Source organism: Narcine bancroftii, chromosome 6 (assembly GCF_036971445.1).
Source record: "Narcine bancroftii isolate sNarBan1 chromosome 6, sNarBan1.hap1, whole genome shotgun sequence".
NCBI classification, from domain to species: Eukaryota; Metazoa; Chordata; class Chondrichthyes; order Torpediniformes; family Narcinidae; genus Narcine; species Narcine bancroftii.
In genome coordinates this window covers 167,046,450-167,069,533 of record NC_091474.1, presented here as the reverse complement: position 1 = coordinate 167,069,533, position 23,084 = coordinate 167,046,450, and the positions used below count along the sequence as shown (strand labels likewise).

The 23,084-nt window shown below is 41.5% G+C and overlaps 1 protein-coding gene across 2 annotated transcripts in view; it reads left to right on the top strand.

The window, feature by feature from the left end:
- Positions 1–23,084, top strand: part of mtmr9 (myotubularin related protein 9) — a 72,071-nt gene that overhangs the window by 3,563 nt on the left and 45,424 nt on the right. Inside the window, exons 1-3 of one of the 2 annotated variants that reach the window (XM_069886623.1) lie at positions 581–840; positions 3,503–3,611; positions 15,416–15,541. In XM_069886623.1, coding sequence (XP_069742724.1) covers positions 659–840; positions 3,503–3,611; positions 15,416–15,541 — 417 coding nt within the window. In that variant the 5' untranslated portion in view covers positions 581–658. Of the gene's footprint in view, positions 1–580; positions 841–3,502; positions 3,612–15,415; positions 15,542–23,084 lie in introns of those variants that run through there. The other variant, XM_069886624.1, reaches the window with a different exon arrangement.

Sequence of the window (23,084 nt, the reverse complement as noted above, 5' to 3'; positions counted from 1 at the left end):
GACAATAGTAGACCAGCAGAGCCAAGACAGGCACCTGTGCCAAGAAGATCCATCAAAGCAAATGAATCGCTACAAGAAAAAGAACTGCATTTTTAAAAGTTTGTGCTGCTGATGTTTGTGTTTATGTTGTGTGTAACTTTAAATTGAAACGAATACTGCATTAGTGTGTCATGTTGCTAGATTGAACATCTTAAGGAAAGGGGATGTGGTGATAGAGTATTAGTGATACTCTTGACCACTGGCGTTCGGGTTATGAAGAAAATGGCTGCACCACAAGGTTGTGAATTGGTAATAAAATATTATTAATACCAAAAGAACCCAAGTTTCTTTATTACTTAAAAAAAAACATTAAAAGAGCCATTCTGTTCAATGTTATTTCATCTTATGCCTTCTTCTGTTTATTTTACATATAAATGGGAGTGCACGACAAATATAATAGTAAAAATCAGCTCACGTTCAAGCAGCTCGCAGACAGTGCTCATGATTATCAGATGGCTGACAGTCTCTGATCAGATTAGATCACCAAGTGCTGGGCGGAACAATTCTCCCAGATCGCGCCGTTGAGGGAGCTGCCGGGGGTGTTGCACCAACCACCATTTCTGAGTGGTTCGCGTCTTGTTTGGATCCGGTCGGGCGCTCTTTCTGGTGGCCGACAGGGATGGAGTTTGCGGAGCTAATCAAGACTCCACGGGTGGATGGTGCGACCCTTCACCGACCCTTCTTGCCCAGGGTGGAGGGCACGTTATGTCTGACCGGCCATCATCTGATCCTGTCATCCCGCCAGGACAACAGTGAGGAGCTCTGGCTGCTGCACAGCAACATTGACGCCATCGAGAAGAGGTTTGTCCTTTGGTCCCTTCCAAGCCGCCACCCTGGTGTCTGTCTGGTGTCTGAACGTTGCCGCCTCCCCTTGCTTCAGAGTGAAGGTAGAAAATACACCAGGAGATGCAAGAAATAAGGACTTTTTCTCTCGCAAGGCGAGTTGTTCAGAGTAAATCTGTGGTTGGTATTTTGTTAACTAAATACTTATGGAGTTGAGACACACGAGAGACTCTTGGCATCTGGAACAACACACAACCTATTGGAGAAGTCGAGTAGCACCAGTGGGAGAGAGAGAACTGTCAACGTTTCGGCCTGGAGCCCTTTATAAAGATATAAACTTTCAGTCTTGATGCTGGATTCCAGCCCGAAACATTTGTCTTTTTTTTCCCCTCACAGGTGCTCGAAATATGGAGTTAGGTTCCAGATTAATCTCGATCGTATGACTAACCCAACGAAGGCGAGAGGTTCATTTCCCGCCCCCCCCCCCCCCTGCTTTTGTTCCAAAAGTAGTTTTGTTTTGTTGCCTTCTTTTTGTAAATAATTTAACTGCCCTATTGCCACTATTTGGGTAAATATCTGGTGGGCTCCTTGCCTCCTGATATTGCCATTATTATTCCTTTATCTTTGGTGACCAGTGGCAAAAAGAACGGTTCCACCTCGGAGACGTTTAGATGCAGCAGCATTCCTGTTTAAGTGCAGTCTGGAGACAACATTTGCCCTTGCTGCCAGTAACTGGCTCTTGGCATGCATAGAAAATTGATGACATTGTTCCTATGGTGGATCTATGAAAAACAAGAGCATATGTTCATTTGAGAGGTAGAAATTTTAAAGGGGATTGGAAGGTAATTTTTTTTGAGTTGTATGAAATTCAACAGGTTAGAGATAAAATAAAGAGTTGGGTGGAAACATGGCAGATGGCATTTAGTCTGGATAAGTGAAGTGATGAATTTTGGAAGGTACAACTTCAAGGCAGAGTACTTTTAAATTAGACATACAGCACAGTGACCCATTTGGCCCACGAGCCCGTGCTGCCCAATTACACCTGATTGAACAACACCCCTGGTACTTTTTTTTTACATGGTTAGTGACAGGATTCTGTGGGGAAGAAAAGTGTGGAAGAAGAGAGGGGTCCAAATCCATAGATCTCTCAAGGTTGCTGTGCAGGTTGATAGGATAGTTAAGAAGGCCAATTGTGTGCTGGGCTTCATTAGTCAGGGGATTGAGTTCCAGAGTCAAGAAGTAATCTTGCAGCTCCATCAATTTCTGGTTACACTACATCTGGAATATTATATTCAGTCCGGCCCCTCGTGATAAAAACGATGTGGAAACTTTAGGGAGGGTGCAGAGGACATTTACCAGATTTGCCTGGATCGAAGGACTTGTCTAATGAGGCAGTTAGTAGAGCTCGGCCTTTTCTCTTTGGAGTGGAGAAGGATGAGGTGACTTAATAAAGATCTACAAGGTTACAAGAGGCATAGATAGGGTGGATAGCTGGCACTTTTTCCCTAAGGTGAGAGTAGCAAACAACAGAGGACATCTGTGCAAGATGAGGGGGGGGTGGTTTCAGGGAGATGTCAGGGGTAAGCTTTTTACAGAGTTGTAGGTGCCTGGAATATGTTGGCGTGAGTGGTGGTGGAGGTTGCAACATTAAGGGCATTTACGAGTCTCTTAGAGAGACACATAAATGCAAGAAAAAATAGAGGGTTATGGGATAGGGAAGGTTCACTATTTCTAGTGGGCTTGTATAGGTCAGCACAACATCATGGGCCGGAGGGCCTGTACTGTGCTGGAACAAGACATAAATGCGGTGGAATATAAAAATAATTTAAAACTTGCCACCAGCCAGGAGAAAGTAACTTCTTTGATTGATGTCCTCGTGGTGATCATTTATGTGTTTACATTATATATAAAATGCATTAGGGCAATTCACCAACATGTCTTTGCCTGCACCACATCACCCTTTTGGAATAGCAAGGGTCATGCATGTGTGAAGAAAATAACTAACAAGTATATTTCCATCCTTACTGATTTGGAAGTGTTTACTGTGCCTTTATCTTTGATTCTAATGAACTTTATTGCACTGATGGAGTTCTTTCACTGCATACAGTAATGTTTTAAAAAAAACCCAAAAGGATGGTTTGCTGCAATATTGAAACATTTGGAGATAGTCAGTAAATCAGAGTGCCTCTTTCACAATCTCTTAAAAAACAATGATAAAACTCATTTCCTCCTGAAGAGAATGTATGTTTTGGTAGTGCTCAATAAATGATGTCTTGCTCCTTTTATAGAACCAATTTCTTTGCAGCATCTAATTTTAATTCAGGCCTTTATAGCCCTCACCTGCAATAATTATTGTCTGTCATAGTTCCTGTGATGCAAATTGTGCACAGCAAATTCCCTCAAAGGGCAGAATGATAAATGATGCTGCTAAACAGTGGGATGAACAATAGTTTAAGATAAATCTGATTGGCAATCTTCAATTCTGGAGTAAAGCATTCTTTTTTTTTAATTATTTTTTTATTTTTCACATTATGAACCATACTGACCAAAATACACACGAGCATTTGGAGTAAAGCATTCTTAATGTTAGTAAGACATGTTAGCCAAAAGTACTTCAATTAAGAGACTTGATATTTTACAATAAACTATTACTACCTTGATGTGTTTGTTTTAACTTTAGGTTTGTGGGCACATTGGGTATGATTACGATTAAATGTAAAGATCTACGTATCATTCAACTGGACATTCCTGGTATGGATGAATGTTTAAACATTGCCAGTTCTATTGAGGTGAGACTTGTTTTTATTGCTGTGTTCCAAACTTTATTGAAACTGTACTTCTTCAATATTACAGAAGATAAAGGATTAGTTTTGGTGCTGATTGATGTAATATGGATTTGATGAAGAATGAATATTACTCTATTTTGGCCAAAGTTTAGCTGTAGTTTAATTTCAGGCCACGCACATATCAGGGTTTTGTTTTAAAGCTTGGATTACATTTTGTACAGACCAAAGAAGTGTTTGAAAAATGGGTGGTGGGGACCTTACTGGCAAACCAATGAGGGGCTCTGAGGCTGAAGAAAACACAGGCTGCGGGTGGGCTGTTGGTGACTCGGGGCGAGGTACCCATGTAGATTCCAGCCAATTGCAATCAATGGACTCACACCAGGCTGCAGACTTGAAAGAGACTAGCTCGAGAGAAGCTGAAAGGGTATCATGTATTGGAACTGGGAACAAGAGGATGCAGGAGGCTTTCTGATCATGTCAGAAGTGTGCATCTGAGCTCGGGTTGCTGATTGTTCGGACTGAAAGCTGTATGGTTGTGGAAGCTGGAAGCAAAGCCATGGACATTCCATGACTTTCCCTTTTCTTTCTTTGGGTATAAGGGGCACTGGTTAATCTTTGCTGATAGTGAACCTTTGCCTGCTTTACTAAAGGAAATTTTGTGTAATATCACATTTTCTGTTTTATTACATGACGATTAAATAATCTTGAATTAGGAAGGATGAAACAATACACAAAAGTGTTAGAGGAACTCAGCAGGCCATGCAGCATCGATGGAAAGCAATCATTTCATGTTTCAGGCTTGAACACTTTCAGGATGCCAAAGATTGAGCAAACAGCCAAATAAGAAGTTGGAAGGGGAAGGAGCACAGGCTTACTGTGAAAATATTGAGGTCATCTGGTTGGAGACTGTGAGATGGAATATTAGGTACCATTCCTTAAATTTACACTGTCCACCATAATATTTGGGACAAAGACACTTCTTTCCTTTGTTTGCCCTGTGCTCTACAGTTTAAAATTTGTAATCAAACAATTCCCATGTAATTAAAGTGCACAGATTTTATTTAAGGTTATTTGTATACATTTTGGTTTGACGAGGTAGAAATTACAGCACTTTATATACATAGAACACCCCCCCCCCCAATTTCAAGGCACCATAATGTTTGGGCCATCTGGCTTCACGGATGTTTGTGAGCATATTTAATTGGATCACTGGTGCAGGTATAAGCCACCTAGGCTTGTTTTTTAAGCTTTTGATCACCTTTGGAGACTGTAGTTGTCATTTTTAACTTGAGGACCAGAGTTGTGATAATGAAAGTCAAAGAGCTATTATGAGGCTGAAAAACAAGAATAAAACAGTAAGAGACATCGCCCAAACCTTAGGATTACCAAAATCAAAAGTTTGGAACAACATTAAGAAGAAAGAGCATACTGATGAGCTCAGTCATCACAAAAGGACTGATATTCCATGGGAGATCTCCACTGCTGATGACAGAAGAATTATCTTCATAATGAAGAAAAATCCCAAATGTATGTATGACAAATCAGAAACATTCTTCAGGGGGTGGGTGTGGATGTGTTGATGACCACTGTCTGCAGAATACTTAATAAAAAGAAATACAGAGGTGACAGTGCAAGATGCAAACCACTAGTTAGTCATAGAAAGGATGGCCAGGTTACAGTTCGCCAAGAAGTATTTAAAAGAGCCTGCAGAATTCTGGAAAAAAAACTCTTGTGAACAGATGAGACCAAGATTAACCTGTATCAGAGTGTGGAGGTGTAAAGGAACTGCCCAAGATCCAAAGCATACCACCTTTGCCATGGTTTCCAACTTGCAGTGGAGCCTCAGAATTTCTTTTCATGAAGCCTTCTGCGGACAAAAGTCATTAATACAACCTCACCTGCCTCCTGTAGAGTGTTTCTGATCTGTCAGACATGCGTTTGGGGATTTTTCTTCATATGATGAGAATTCTTCTGTCATCAGTAGTGGAGGTCTTCCTTGAAACACCAGTCCCTTTGTGATTACTGAGCTCACCAGTACACTCTTTTTCTTAATGATGTTACAAACTGTTGATTTTGGTAATCTTGAGGTTTGGATGATGTCTTTTACTGTTTTATCTTGTTTGTCAGCCTCATAATGGCTTATTTGACTTTCACTGACACAACTCTGGTCCTCGTGTTGAAAAATGGCAATTACAGACTCCAAAAGTGAATAAAAGCTTAGAAGCAAGCCAAGCTCTTATATCTGCATCAATGAAGCAATTAAACATAACAGAGTAATCACGAAGAGCTGTGAAGCCAAATTTCCCAAACATTTTGGTGCCCTCAAATGAGAGGACTATAAAAAAAGTGTGCACTTTAATTATGTCAATTGTTTGATTACAAATTTAAAACTGTGGAGCACAGGGGCAAATAAAGGAAAAAAAGTGGTTTGTCCCAAACATTTTGGAGGACATTGTATGTGAGGCCTCCTCCTGGCAGGACTTGTGTATTGTTACAGTTCTGTAGCATCTGCAGACTGCTTGTTTAATCTGGGAAAGTGAAAAGGTTTTCATTTAAGATTTGAGGCCTAGATACTTTAGATTTTGGTAGAATTTAAGTTTCAAGTTCTACTTGATAATACTAAGTTGGACTGTGTTCATTTCAGTGGAATGATAATGCTGATAATAATGGGGAATAAAGATATACTAGTAGAATATGCCAGAAAATAATGATGTTCCAAGTTCAGATATATTGTCAGAGATCATACATGACCCATATCAGACTCCAGAGGTCTGCACAGCGAGTACAGGGCCTGCTGTGTTTTGGTCTTCACTGAAACGTGGCTCAGCGACATAGCCCCGGATGCCACCATTCAGCTGAATGGGCTCCTTTTATTTAGGGGTGAGAGAGGTGCTGCTCTGTCTGGTAAAGTCCGTGGCAGTGGCTAGTGTGTTTACATCAATGCAGTATAGTGTAAGGACGCTGTACTAGTCTCCAGTCACTGCTCAGCACTGTGGAATTTGTGACTGTCAGATGTTGACCATTTTATGTACAGTGGGAGTTTAACCCAGTCCTCCTAATTGGAGTGTAGATTCTCCCCACCCCACCCCCAGCGCTAATGATAAGGAGGCATTTTGGGATATGTATGGGGCTATAAGTGAACTGCAGACCACACACCCTGATGGACTGTCTAATATCACTAGGGATTTCTACCAGGTGAACCTCGAGTCAGTCGAATCTCAAGTCAGTGCTACCAAAATTTCATCAGTATGTGAACTTTGTTACAAGAGGGGCAAATGCGTTGGATCTTGTGTTTACGAACATTTCCAATGCGGAGCCCTGCCCCCACCTCAGATTCTCAGACTACATCTCTGTAATGCTAACCCCAGCATACAGACCACTCATCAGATGGTCTAGACCAGTTCTGAAGCAGGATAAAATCTGACCAGCAAGAGCCATTCATGCACTTCAGGACTTCTTTGAGCATTCTGACTGGCACATGTTCAAGGAAGCAGCAATTGAAGGTGACTGCATCAACCTGGAGAAGTATACAGCATCAGTGACTCATGATATTGGTAAGTGTACTGACGACTTCACTGTGCCCAAGACCATCATTACTCGCTCTAAGCAGAAGCTATGGATGACTGCGGAGGTGCATGGACTTCTGAGGTGCCAAGACTCTGACTTCAGAATGGGTGACAAGGTAGCCCTAGCTATTTCGAGAGCCAAGCTGTCTAAGGCCATCAGGAAGGCAAAGTATGCACATGCCCAGTGAATTCATTGTCACTTTCAGGACACCAAGGACACGCGACCCATATGGAAAGGCATTTAAGATATCTCCAACCAGATGCACTGACAACTTCTATGTGCTTTTTGAGTGAAAAATGATGTGGCAGCGAAGAAGACTACTTCTCCTCCAAATGATCAGGTGCTGTGTCTTACAGTGGCAGATGTGAGGAGAGCATTAGGCAAGGTCAACCCATGGAAAGCTGCTGGTCCGGATAACATTCCAACAGACTGCTTGGGGGATGTGCGGCTCAGATGGAAGTTGTTCTCACAGACATCTTTTACATCTCCCTGAGCAGCTCTGTGGTTCCAACATGCTTCAAAGCTGCCACCATTGTCCCTTTGCTGAAGAAGTGGTCAGTGTCCTGCCTCAGTGACTACTGCCCTGTCACACTTATGTCTACCATCATGAAGTGTTTTGAGAGTCTAGACATGGGGCACATAAAGCTCCTGCTGCCCCTGTCACTGGACCCCCTACAGTTCACGTATAGATCCAACTGCTCTACGGACGATGCCATTGCCACCTTCCTCAATCTAGCCCTCATCCATCTGGAAAATAAGGACACACATGTTTGAATGCTGTTTATTGACTTCAGATTGGCATTCAACACAATCAAACCTCAGTACCTGAGGTTGAGCCTTTTGGGCCTAAACACCTCTTTGCAATTGGATTCTTGACTTCCTGATCGGGAGACCTCAGGCAAGTAGTGGAGTGGAGAAGTAGAGGCACTGATGTGCTTTCTTTACAATGACATTTACATGTGAGGTCCAGGAAAGGACTTCCATAGAACTTTACACCACAGAAACAGGCCCCTCTAGTCTATGTTGAACCATTTTTTTTTGCCGCCTAGTCCCACTGACCTGCACTCAGTCCATAGCCCTCTATAGCTCTCCCATCCATGTACCTGTCCAAATTTCCCTTAAATGTTACAATTGAGCCTGCATCTACCATTTCAGCTGGCAGCTCATTCCATATTCCCACCACTCTCTGTGTGAAGTTCCCCCTCATGTTCCCCTTAAACTTTTCCACTTTCACCCTTCTGTGTTCAGTTTATTTTTGCAGTACCAATTAGCAGTAATTTTACTCCCATAGGAGAAAGGAATCACAGGGTTGTATGTGATGTCATGTATGTACTCTGAACGATGTTCTCTGGTTTGTATTGCACTTGAAAAAGTCTATTAACATTTTCTCGCTCTGTCCCCCTCATAATTTTAAATACCTCTATCAAATGTCCCCTCATTATTCTATGTTCCGGGGAATAAAGTCTTATCCTGTTTAAACTTTTCCTGTAACTCAGTTCCTGAAGTCCAGGCAACATCCTAGTAAATCTTCTTTGCACTCTTTCTATCTTATTGATATTTTTTCCTGTAGGTGACCAAAACTGCACACAATACTCAATATTTGGCCTCACCAATGTCTTATACAAGTTTACCTTAACATTCCAGCTCCTGTACTCAATACTTTGATTTATGAAGACCAATATGCCAAAAGCTTTCTTTACAACCCTATCCACCTGTGACACCACTTTCAGAGAATTATGTATCTGTATTCCCAGATCCCTCTGTTCTACTGCACTCCTCAGTGTCCTGCCATTTACCGTGTATGTCCTTTCTTGGTTTGTCCTTCCAAAATGCAAAGTCACACTTGTCAGCATTAAATTCCATCTGCAATTTTTCATCCCCTTTTTCCAGTTGGACCAGATTCCTCTGCAAGCTTTGAAAGCTTTCATCGCTGTCCACAGTACCTCCAATCTTAGTGTCATCTGCAAATTTGCTGATCCAATTTACTGCATTATCAGATCATTGATATAGGTGACAAATAACAATAGATCCAACACTGATCCCTGAGGCACACGACTGGTCACAGGCCTCCAGTCTGAGAAACAATCATTGACCACCATTCTGGCTTCTTCTGTCTAACTGTTGTCAAATTCAGCTAACTACTTCACGATGAATACCCCTCATCGGACCCTTCCTGATTAACCTCCCATGTGGGACCTTGTCAAAGGCCTTATTCAAGTCTCTGTAGGCAACATCCACAGCCTTTCCTTCATCAATTTTCCTGGTAATCTCTTTGAAAATTTCTACAAGATTGGTTAAACACGACCTACTACACACAAAGCCATGTTGACTATCCATAATCCCTTTTGGCTATCCAAATAATTGTATATACGATCCCTTAGAACACCTTCCAATAATTTATCTACTACTGATGTCAGGTTCATTGGCCTATTACTTTTGGAGCCATTTATTTAAACAACAGAACAATGTGAGCTACCCTCCAATTCTCTGATGCTATGCCTGTCGCTAAGGATATTTTAAACATTCCTGCCAGAACCCCTGTAATTTCAACACTAGCTTTCCTCAAGGCCTGAGGGAATATTTAGTCAGACCCTGGGGATTTATCCATCCTTATTTGTTTTAAGACAGCAAGCCCTGTTTCCTTTTTAATCTGTACAAGTTCCATGACCTCACTGCTTGTTATACTTACTTTCCCATGACTCTGTGCCATTTTCCTGAGTGGAAAAAGAACATTTAAGATCTCCCCCTATATCTTTTGGCTCCATACAAAGCAAACCACTCTGATCTTCAAGGGGGCCAATTTTGTTTCTTACAATCCTTTTGCTCTTAATTACCTTCAGAAGCCCTTAACATTGTCTTCCAAAACAATATCATGTCTTCTTTTACAAAAATCTTGTGATTTTTCCTGTTTTTCTTTTGTATACCACTCAAGTACCTCATTGCTCCATGTTTCCTATACCTGCTTTACACCTTTCTCTTCTACTGAATCAGATCTCCAATATCCTTCAAAAAATAAGGTTCCCTATGCCTGCTATCCTTGCCTTTAAACCTGACAGGAACAATTGGTACTCACAAAATTTCACCTTTGAAAGCCCTTTGCTAACCTCACACATCCTTGCCCAAAAACAACTTGTCCCAATCCACACATTCTAGATCCTTTTTCATTTCCTCAAAATTGGCCTTTCTCCATTTCAGAATCTCAACCTGAGGCCCAGACCTATCCTCCATAATTAACTTGAAACTAATGGCATTATGATTACTTGACTCAAAATGTTCCCCTACACATACTTCTGTCACCCGTCCTGTCTTGTTCGCTGATAGGAGATCCAGTATTGCTCCCTCTCCAGTTGGTACCTCAAAATATTGACTTAGAAAACTTTCCTGAACACATTTGACAGTCAATATGTGGAAAGTTAAAATATATTATCACATCTTCATTTCCTGTAACTACCTGCTATCTCTCTACAAATTTGCTCCTCCAATTCTCATTGACTATTGGGTAATCTATGATACAACCCCATCAATGTGGCCATAACCTTTCCTCTTCCTCAGCTCCACCCAGATAGCCCCAGTAGAGGAGCCCTTTGGTCTGTCCTGCCTGAGCACAGCTATGATATTTTCCTTGATGAGCAAAGCTACTCCTCCCCCTTTCATCCCCCTGTTCTATTGCATTTAAAGGAATGGAAGCCTGGTACATTGAGCTGCCAGTCCTGGCCCTCCTGCAACCAAGTTTCACAGATCCCACAATATCATAATTCCATGTGCAAATCCTCTTTCTAAGATTGACTGCCTTCCCTGCAATGCTCCTTGTTTTGAAATAGAAAATTTCCACCATGTACAACCAGTTGACTTCTAACGATGCATGGAATTTTCACATTATCTTTTCCCTCCTCCACTCTTCTATCTACTCTGGTTCCCACCCCCTGAAAATCTAGTTTAAACCCACCAGAGCACCACTACCAAACTTTTCCACAAGAATATCTGTTCCCCCTCCAGTTCAGATGCAAAGCATGCTGTCAAAACAGGTCTCATCTTCCCTGGAAGAGAGCTCAATGATCTAGAAACCTGAAGCCCTCCCTCCTGCACTATGTCTTTAGCCACAGGTTAAGTTGCATAATCCTTTTATTTCTAACCTCACTAGAATTTGGCACTGGGAACAATCCTGGGATTACAGTCCTGGGTCTTGTTCATCAACCTAGTGCCTAACTCCCTGAACTCTCCTTGCAGGACTTCCTCATCCTTCCTACCCATATCCCTACATAGACCACATCATCTGGCTGCTCACCTTCCCTCCTGAGAATGGCATGATCTCGATCTGAGATATCTCGGACCCTGGCACAAGGGAGGCAACATTTCATACGTTCCCCTAACTCTGGAATCACCTATTGCTGCAGCTCGCCTTTTCTCTTCCCTTCTCTTCTTAGTCACAGGATAGATTCTGTGCCAGAGACCTGATCATCTAGGTTTTCCCTGGTAGGTCATTACCCCCCCCCCAAACAATATCCAAAATGGTATACTTGTTATTGAGGGGAACAGCCACAGGGTGCCCTGCCCTGCACTGCCTGCCTGTTCCCTTTCCTTCTCCTGACTGTCACCCATCTTTCCTACTCCTACCTCCAAGGTGAGATAATGTCCTTGTAACTCCTGTCTATCACCCCCTCTGCCTCCCAAATGATCTGGAGTTCATCCAACTCCAACTCCAATTTTTTTAACTCCTGTTGTCAGGAGCTATAGTTGGATGTACTTCTCACAGATGAAGTTATCAGGGATGCTGCTGGCTTCCCTGACAACTCACACTGTGCAAGAGAAGCATTCCCCTGCCTTGGTTGCTATTCCCATTGTTTCTGACTAAAGAGAAAAAAAAATATCTAAAACCTGCCCTTACCCTGTGCCTACCTGCTGATTCCTTTTTGTTCCTTGAATCAGGTGGCCCTTCTTGCTTCAAGTCCTGCACCACCACCTCAGCCTCTTCTCGTAGAAGCCCTTGTGCCAAAGCCTTACCACTCTGACTCATCCCACTCCAATAATGGCTGCTCCCTCTATCTCCCCTCTGCAGTGCCTCACTTTTATAGTGATGTTTGTGTCACCTGACCTCAATTGTCCTTCAACTGCTATCTGCTGAGTTCTTTTGACTTGAACTTGAACTCAACTGCTCAATCAAGTGCTCAGAGATTGTGACACCCAGGAATTTACATTTGCTCACCCTCTCCATCTCTGATCCCCAATAATCACTGAGTTGTACACCTCTGGTTATCCCCTCCTAAAGTCCACAATCAATTCCTTTGTTTGGTGACATTGAGTGTGAGCTTGTTTTTAGAACACCATTCGGCAGAGTTTTCGATCTCCTTGTATGCTAACTCATCGTCCCTTCTATGATATCATCAACAATTTGTTGATGGTGTCGTTGTATTTATCAATACAATCGTAGGTGTAAGTAATCAGAGGAAGGGGCTAAGAATGCAACCCTGTCATGTTCCGGTACTTACTGAGATTGTGAATATGTTCATTAAATGTAGTATTTTAAAATTCATCTTTTTTTATATTGCATAGATAAATAGTTGGATTATTTCAAACTGGTAGAAGCCCAATGTCACATCAGGACTTGCAGGATCAATGCAACCATTGCATTGCTTCAAATTGTCACAGCAAGTCTTCACCACAGGATGTAATCTAACCTTCCTCTAATACTTAATCTGCCTCCAAAATACACAAATTATAGAATTCTCATATAACTGAATAATGATAAAGGGTTGCAAATCTGTACGTTGCTGTCTCGTGCAAGCCAAGTCAATATTGATGCCATCTGCTTGGAGACTATTAAGACAAAATATAAGGTGTTGATCTTCCATTTTTCATGTGGTATCAACCTAGCAGCACATGTCAGTGTGAAAATGGGATGTGGGGTTGAAGTGGCTGGGCACAGGAAGGTCCTTGCTGTTGAAGTTGAGAGAGCAAAGGTGCCCAACAAGGCAATTCCTCCAATCTGCATCGTATCCCAGATGTCGAGGCTACTGCACTGGAAGTACCTGCTGCAGTTGGTGACCACAACAGATTTCGAAATGAAACATTGCTTACTTGGAAGGACTGTTTGGGGCCCCAAATGGTGGTGAGGGAGGAGGTGTAGGTCCAAGTTTCGCATTTCTTGTGTGATCACAGTGGTACAGTCCAGGTCATCGACCTGAGAAAGGATGAGTGGATGAAGGATCACTATGGAAAACCAGGAGGTGGTGGTGGGATCATGTTTATGAAGATAGAAATTGAGAAAGATTTGTTGTTTGCAAAGACTGGTGGGGTGGTAGGTGAGGGCAAGGGGAATCCTATCCTTATTAAGTCTGAGAAAGGAAGTGGCCAGGGCACATCTGTGGGAAATAGAAGTGATGTGGATAAGAGCTGAATTAATAGCACTAGAGGAGAAGCCACAATTTATTGGTTTGTGATGAAGTTCATTTTGGCTGGAAAGGAACAGTACATTTTTGACATTTGCATAGATGAAAAAAAATCAATTAACTTTCCTTTTACATGTGAACAACAAAGCAATAGAAATATTATTTGGTGTGGATCATTCATCCATGGTTGCGCACCTCCATAGAAGCAAAGTCTATGATAGTTTTAAAAAGGAATGGAGCAAATATATCTTGAAGGAAAATGTTGAGCAATGTAGAAGAGGACTAAATAGGTACTGCTTTCAAAGATTTGGTGAAAATTGATATGTTTTCATTAAATTAGCAATGTTTTGGTTCTACGTGATTTTAAATACTTTAATATATGTTATATTTAGAATTATAGGATTTTTGGATCATTGAATATTTTTATTTCATTTGCTGAAGCTGATGCAAATTGATCAAAATTGCAAATTTGAAAAGGGAAAATTACCATAGATGGTGACTGCCTTGTGATACCAGAATGATTTCCTTTTATCATGTAGTCTGTTTGGTATCCATATAAGGGTAGCATCCCCATTCCTGATCCACATGGTCTTGCCTTGCTTATTTTCTTTCTGACAATAATTCAGCTACCTGTGGAACACTATATCTCAGGCATTCCATTCCAGATCTGAAGTATTTGCTTTGTAAAGAAGGGTAGCTATATGTAGGTCACCACAACATCTTGGGCCGTAGTGCCTGTACTGTGCTGTTATGTTCTACAGTCCTCATCACTTATACTTTGATCTATGAATATCCTCCAATTTCAGATAGATGCAATTCCTCTGTTTCTTTTCTCCTTTTGATCCACCCAGTTCCTCTCAGATCCCTTTCTTTCCAAACACCTTCAACCCCTTCAGTCCCTTGTAATGGGAAGACATAGACTTCAAAGAGATAAATAGGATAAGTGAGTTGGCAGGTGGAATATGCAATTCTTTGATATGTAATATAGAAAAGCTGATTATTGTTTAAAAAGTGAGGTTTTGAATGCTAGTGTTGATAGATAGTGTCTTCCTTGGACAAATAATGCAGGAAGCTAGTGTAGTGATACAGTAATACGATGACCTAGGTTGTTGGCTTTTTTTTGCAAGGGGGGGGATGGAGTATGAAAATTGAAGTTTACAGCTGTTGTACAAAATATTAAGCAGACCATACCTATATGCAGTTTTAGTCTCCTTTTTAAGGATAGATTTATTGCACTAGAGACAGTTCAGAGGAGGTTATCTGAGATTCCTGAGGTAAAGTGATTGGCTAATGAAGAAAGTTTGAATATTTGATGTACTTGTTTCAGTTTGGAAAAATAAGATTTTTTTTTGAAGTGGCTAGGGTTTCAAAGGGGTTTGACAGAATAGTTTCTGAGAGGGTGTTTCCTTTAGGATAGTTGAACTAGGAATAACAGTTTGAATGTCCTTTTAGGATGAACAAGAGGAGGCATTGCTTCTGAGGGTACTGAATCTTTGAAATCTCTATCCCCAAGTGCTGGAGAGGGTGATTGATTGACGGTATTTAAGACTGAATAGGCATTTTTATTCAGTGCAGGAGTCTAGGGTTATGGGAATCAGGCAGCAAAGTGGAACTGAGCCAAGATAAGATCAGCCTTTATCTTATTTAATGATGAAGCAGTGTCGAGGGGCCTTGCAACCTTCTGGTCCTATTTTTTTATGTTCATATTGGCCCAATCCAAAATGATTGACTCAAGCTGAAGGAGACTTTTTTTGCCAATTGTAGACTTTGTTTACAACTGTTGAACATTTAAACAAAAAAAAAAATTGTGGAATTATCTGCCAATTGAATTTTTCCTGGTTTTCCCTTGTTCAGGTATTGTCCACTTTGAACTCCACCACATTAATGTATCCTTTCTTTTATCGGCCGATGTTTGAGGTCTTAGAAGATGGATGGCACTCCTTCCTTCCAGAGCACAAATTCACTTTGCTTTCTGTAATGGTGAGTCCACACTTTCAAAAGAAAGTAGGCTGAAAATTTAGCATGTGCATTTTCTGTAGCTTTGGGTTTTCTAATCAGGTGTAAACTTCAATGAAACTTGTAAAGATATTCTGTTGAAAACTTTGCAGGATTGTTCTTTGATTGAATTTACTATTGAAAATTAACATCACAATGTTGGAATGTTATGTTTAATATGTTGTATGATTAATGTTCATTTTCTAACTTTATTTATCTTATATTGTCAAATACTTGATTCCAAAACTCATCAGTATGTTTAGGAACTGCAGAAGTGCTGTTAGATAACAGGGAACAGAAACTGACCCTTCAGTCACTTGAAAGGTTATGGTATAAATGACTAATCAAATGTTGTTTATTATTCTCTGTGTTGCTAGCTGGCTTTTATATTATTACAACATGAAAAAATCTGAAGAAATCCTTAACTTATTTTAGTTTTAATTTTATTTTAAAAATTTAGACAGAGAACACAGTAACAGACCATTTTGGCCCATGAGTCCATGCCGCCCAATTTATACCCAATTAACCTACAAGCCCTGGTACATTTCAAACATTGGGAGGAAACCCACGCAGACACAGGGAAAACGTACAAACTCCTTACAGACAGCGCAGATTCAAACCCTGGTTTAATCACTGGCACTGTATAGGCATTGTGCTAACTGCTACGCCAACCATGCCGCCCATTTATCTTTCACCAATAGAAGATGTGAGTTTTGAGCCACTATCAGGAAAAATACAAGAAAATCCTATAATAAATTATACTAACCTTTGGTTGTACATTCTGTTCAAGCCTGTAGTGGGGAATCAAATATCTATGTGAAGAACTCAGGCAAAGAATCCACAAATGAGAAGGGCAGTAAAGGATGCAGAAGTAGTATAGGAAAGCTCATACAGGAAGTTGGTCCACAGTGGTAAATGAAAATTGATAAAGACATTGTGAATCATGGTGGACTGAATTCTTGGGCTTTAGGCTCCCATGGGAGAGGTCACTAGTCTGGCTACACAATAGAGCAGGGTAGAGAGTCAGCTAAATGAGATAATGGACCATAATTGGCTGAATGTGGAAATGGTTGTGAAAGTTTGCCTCTGAAGGGATGAGAGCAACTTATTCAGGAGACAAAATGGCTGCTGCTGTTTCAGTAATTGTCCAAAGCTATGTATGTGGGTGAATTAAGAAATGTGCATAATACATTGAGAAGAAAAATGCAGGTGGTTGTGATCAACATTTACCTGGTTTTTTAGCATGGACAAACTAGGTGCACCCAGAATTGTTAAATTGTGCTGTGGTGTAAAACATTTGCTGTCAAATATGGGAAGGAAATATTTCTGTCACCTGTTCTGTTTGCCTCAAAATGATCAAGGTTTGCTATCTCTTGAAAACATATGACATTTTTAAACTTTTGCTTGCCACCAGCGTGCTATTATAAACAGTTATTTATGAAATGTGTTTTTTTAAAATAAATATTCTCTTTGTACTTCTCTTTGTTGAATTGTCTAAATGAGGTTTAACATATTAACAAAAAGATTATTTTTACCAAATTTCAATTCAGGAAAAGTCTGTGTAATATTTTGGAAATAAAATATTCGATTTATTTGGCAAGGATTTAAAGCTTTTTCTTCGCAAACATGCATTCTCCAAAAAAAATCACTGGTGTAAAACATAAAATATTTCAGAAACATAAAGTAGTTGATCAAATAACTGGAAATGATGAGTCGAAATACAAGATTGAGTTTGAGAATGTGGCTGGGTGATGCAAGAACAATAATATTGTTCTCAACATCAAGACCAAGGATCTAACTTTTGATTTAGGAAGGAGAGGCTGAGGGGATACACATTTCTATGTGTAGGGAAGGAGGATGAGAGATTCAGAAACTTCCCATCCCTGGGAGTACATAATTTGGAGATCTTTCCTGGAGTCAATATATCGAGGTAACCATAAAGAGGATGCATTAATGCCTCTACTTTCAAAAGGGTCTGTGAGATTTTGGCACGTCGCCAGATAGACTATCAAACTTCTGCAGGTGTACTGGTTACATTGCACCAAGGTTTGGCAATTCAAGTGTCCATAAATGCAGAAGGTAGAAAACATAGTCAAATCTGTCACAGGCACTGACCTCTCATCCGTTGTAGACATCTATCTGAGGTGCTGGCTTGAGATGGCAGCAAACATCGTAAAAGATTTACACTACCCTGGTCACAACCTCTTCTCATTGCTACCTTGGGGCAGAGGGTACAGAAGCCTCAAAACCAGCACCTCTAGATTCAAGAACAGTTTCTTTCCAACAGTGATCAGACTTTTGATCCTCCCCTTATAACACTACAATATAAATATTTACATATGCACAAATTAACTGAAGTAGAATTACTGAAAAATTTATACAATGATGCACTACTTGCATCCACTATGTCCCATTCTCCAATTGGGATTTCTGAACTCTATTACACATTGCCTTATGGGACAACAGATGAAAAAGTTTCAGATTTTAGGTATTTGGATACAGGGTACTATACCTGTATCTGCCTTGTTTATTAATTGTCTCTTAATTCAGTTGCAGGATGTGGATGTTAGAGAAGTCACAGCATCTTTGATGATTTCATCTGTGAGAAGTGCATCCAACTGCAGCTCCATACAAACCGAGTTAGGGAACTGAAGCTGGAGTTGGCTGAACTCTGGATCATTCAGGACACTGAAGGGGTGATAGACAGGAGTTATAGGGACACTGTCACACCTAGAAAGCAGGGTGACAGTCAAGAGAGGGAAAGGGAACAGGCAGGCAGTGCAGGGCTCCCATGTGGCTGTTTCCCTCAATAACAAGTATACCATTTTGGATATTGTTGGGGGGAATCACCTACCAGGCATAAGCTACAGCGGTCAGGTCTCTGGCATGGAGTTTGGCCTTGTGGCTAAGAAGGAGGAAGAAGAGGCCAGATGTAATGATGGGAGTTCCATAGTTAGGGGGACAGATAAGAGGTTCTATGGAAGAGATTGAGTATCCTGGATGGTATATTGCCTTCCTGGTGCCAGGATCCAAGATATCTCAGATTGGGTTCACGTTATTCTCGGGTCGGGGGGGGAGGTGAGCAGCCAGTTGATGTGGTCCATGTAGGGATGTGGGTAGGAAGGGTGAGGAGGTCTTGCAGGGAGAGATCAGGGAGTTGGACACTAGGTTGAAGACCTCCAGGGGTGTGATTCCAGGATTGTCCCCAGTGCCACATGCTAGAAATGAGGATTATGTAACTTAACATGTAACTAAAGAGATGGTGCAGGAGGAAGGGCTTCAGGTTTCTGGATCACTGCTCTCTCCCAGGGAAAATGGGTCCTACTCCGATGGGAAGGTTTGCATCTGAACTGGAGGGGGACTAATATCCTTCTGGGGTTTGCTAGCACTGCTCTGGGGATGGGGGATTTAAACTAGATTTGCATGGAAATGGGAACCAGAATGCCAAAGCAGATAGAGAAGTGGAGGAGGGAAAAGATGATGTGAAAATTGCATGCACTGTTGAAGTCAACAGGTTGTAAGTGGTTACAGTTTTCTCCAGTGCACCTATTTCAATGCTGTAAGTATTGTAGGAAAGATAGACTGGCTTAGAGCATGGATTGGTGCATGGAACTAAGACACTGTGGCCATCAGTGTAACTTCAGGAGGGGCAGGACTGGCAGCTCAGTGTTCGGGACTTCCATTGTTTCAGATGCGACAAAAAGTGGGAATGAAAGGAGGAGGAGTGGCATTGCTCATCAGGGAAAATGCCATAGCTGTGCTCAAGCAGGGCAGACCAGAGGGTTTTTCCACTGAGGCTATATGGGTGGACTGAGGAATGGGAAAGGTATGACCACATTCTTGGGATTGTATTACAGACCACCCAATAGTCAGCAAGAATTGGAAGAGCAAATCTGTAGAAAGATAGTAGACAGCTGCAGGAAACATAAAGTTGTGATAGGAAATTTTAATTTTTTACATATTGAGTGGGGCTTCTTTACTGTTAAAGGGCTGGATGGCTTGGAGTTTGTCATATGTGTTGAAGAAAGTTTTCTAAAAAAAGTAATAATTTTCAGTAAAGAGCTTATTTAAGGAACAAATTGGGCCTAACAAACCCCTTTCACATTTACAAGTGATCCCAGGAATTAACGGCCAATCGGCCTTTAAAGTGTTTAGTGTGAAAGCAAAATCAGCTCAACACCGGCGTCAGATAACATCTCATCCCGGGGATTGATGGCCTCGACCCTTAGTACAATCCCCGGCATCTGCAGATGCCGGCATTGCAGCCATGCAAGTGTGAAACTGGCAGTTGGATTGTGGAATTGAAATGACCCAAGTTTTTTGCATGAGTGTAGAAACGTGAAGGAAGAAAAGATTAAAATGAAGGTATAAACTTTGCTTTGGTAATGTTGCAGTAGGAGTAAATAGCAATAGCAGACAATTTTTAAGCAGCGTGGGAAAATGGGTAGCGCTATAGCGCACAATTTATAAAGACTGAGAAAAAGCAATGGTGGACCTGACTTCCCAGAATGCCTTGTGGCAGAGAAACCCTCTCCATGAATGCTCCGTGCATGCAGCCAAGCATACAGCCCTTTCTCGGCAGCATGGAATACTGGGAAGGCAGATTTGCCATCACTTTTCCCATGGTATTTATAAATTGTGTGTGATAGTTCAACCAACTTTTTACCCATGTTATATAAATTGAGTGCTGTAGCGCTACCTATTTTCCCACCCTGTTTAAAAATTGTCTGCTATTGCTTGCACTTTCCCAAGGTCCCTTATAAAGATTTATATAGACTGGCACCACAACAACAGGGACCAAAAGATTCATTCAGTGCTGTACATAAATTTTCTTTCTTCTTTGGCTTGGCTTCGCGGACGAAGATTTATGGAGGGGGTAAAAAGTCCACGTCAGCTGCAGGCTCGTTTGTGGCTGACAAGTCCGATGCGGGACAGGCAGACACGATTGCAGCGGTTGCAGGGGAAAATTGGTTGGTTGGGGTTGGGTGTTGGGTTTTTCCTCCTTTGCCTTTTGTCAGTGAGGTGGGCTCTGCGGTCTTCTTCAAAGGAGGTTGCTGCCCGCCAAACTGTGAGGCGCCAAGATGCACGGTTTGAGGCGTTATCAGCCCACTGGCGGTGGTCAATGTGGCAGGCACCAAGAGATTTCTTTAGGCAGTCCTTGTACCTTTTCTTTGGTGCACCTCTGTCACGGTGGCCAGTGGAGAGCTCGCCATATAACACGATCTTGGGAAGGCGATGGTCCTCCATTCTGGAGACGTGACCCATCCATCGCAGCTGGATCTTCAGCAGCGTGGACTCGATGCTGTCGACCTCTGCCATCTCGAGTACTTCGACGTTAGGGATGTAAGCGCTCCAATGGATGTTGAGGATGGAGCGGAGACAACGCTGGTGGAAGCGTTCTAGGAGCCGTAGGTGGTGCCGGTAGAGGACCCATGATTCGGAGCCGAACAGGAGTGTGGGTATGACAACGGCTCTGTATACGCTTATCTTTGTGAGGTTTTTCAGTTGGTTGTTTTTCCAGACTCTTTTGTGTAGTCTTCCAAAGGCGCTATTTGCCTTGGCAAGTCTGTTGTCTATCTCATTGTCGATCCTTGCATCTGATGAAATGGTGCAGCCGAGATAGGTAAACTGGTTGACCGTTTTGAGTTTTGTGTGCCCGATGGAGATGTGGGGGGGCTGGTAATCATGGTGGGGAGCTGGCTGATGGAGGACCTCAGTTTTCTTCAGGCTGACTTCCAGGCCAAACATTTTGGCAGTTTCCGCAAAGCAGGACGTCAAGCGCTGAAGAGCTGGCTCTGAATGGGCAACTAAAGCGGCATCGTCTGCAAAGAGTAGTTCACGGACAAGTTTCTCTTGTGTCTTGGTGTGAGCTTGCAGGCGCCTCAGATTGAAGAGACTGCCATCTGTAATAATTAGGCATGATTAATTTTGTTCAAATATAAAATCATAAAAAATTGATTAGGTTTAAGGACAGGTCCACCATCACTCGATGTGTCATGATGTCACCGGTAGAAGGTAAAACAGTCCTAACCCTGGGGATGGCTCCTTGCAAGTGTGAAAGTGTTCAGTGTCCCAGTTAGGAGAGGTCAAGTGTGAAAAGCCAAAGCCCCATTCCTATCCCTGGACACCGAATGGCCACTTTAGTGGGACGGAAGTGTGAGAGGGGCTAATAGTTCTGGCAAAGTGCGGTGATATTGAGACTCTGAAAGGGAAGCACAAGGAAATTTACTTCAGCAATGTATCCCCTACTTCAAATGGGAACTCATAAATGTCTTGACAGAGATGGAAATCAGACTTAAATATAAGAATTGGTGAATGAAATCGGTTCGATTTATGTTGGGACAGTTTGACAAAGACAATAAATGTAAGATACAGACTGGTGAAACATAATTTTTTGCACCAGTTGTATCTCGCAGTTCAAAAATCAATTAAAATCAGATATTTCAGATCAATGTTTTAGATGCGGCAGGGAGAATGGAACATTTTTACATTCAATCTGGTTGTGTCCCAAGGTGAGGCCTTTCTGGGTGGATCAAGGGAATTTCTCAGAGCAAGTGATAGGAATTCAATTTTCACAGAACCCTGAACCGTTTTTTACTGGGTGTAAGACCTAAAATGAGACTGTTGAAATATCAAACAGAATTTGTGAACATTGCATTGGCAGTGGGCAGGAAATATATAGCGGTTACTTGGAACTCTGATTCCCATCTAGGTATAGCTCGGTGGAATGTGAAAATGCATAGTTGGGTTCCCCTTGGGAAGATTACCCATAACCAAAGAAATAAGTATGGCATGTTTTAAAAAATTTGGCAGCCATATTTACAAATGTGGGTGCAAATCTTTAGCTGTGCCCCTTTCCTCCCACACTCAAAACTTGTGTCAACATCTCCTGAAGGTCTAGGTAAGTCATGGAAATTTGAAGCCTGTGGAGTAGACGGCGGATCCCCAACAATTCCTCATTCTTTCTTTCTTTTTTTTCTTCTTATTTTCTTACTTTCTTTTTTCCTTGGGATTTCTTTTTTCTTCGCTAATTCTCTTTTCCTTTCTTTGGAAGGGTGGGAGATGAAGAGTTGAGTGGGATGAGGGACTATAGTCATCATGTATCATAGATCACTAGGACTTTTCTGTATTTGAAATATTCTCAGTATTCTCTTTTTTTCTTGTTGATTATGTTTGGCTTTAAAAAAAATGAAAATAAAATATTTTTAAAAAGTTTTCTAAATATATATATATATATATATATATATAAGAACCAACTAAAGAGAGAGAGAGTGCAATACTGGATCTCCTATTAGGGAACGAGGCAGGACAGATGACAGAAGTATGTGTAGGGGATAATTAGGGTTGGGTGATCATATTTTTTCAAAATTTAGATATACAGCAAGATAACAGGCCATTTTGGCCCACAAGTCCATGCAGTTCAATTTATACCCAATTAACCTACACCCCTGGTACATTTCGAAGGGTGGGAGGAAGCTGGAGTTTTCGGGGGGAAAACCCTTGCAGACACGGGGAGAATGTACAAAAT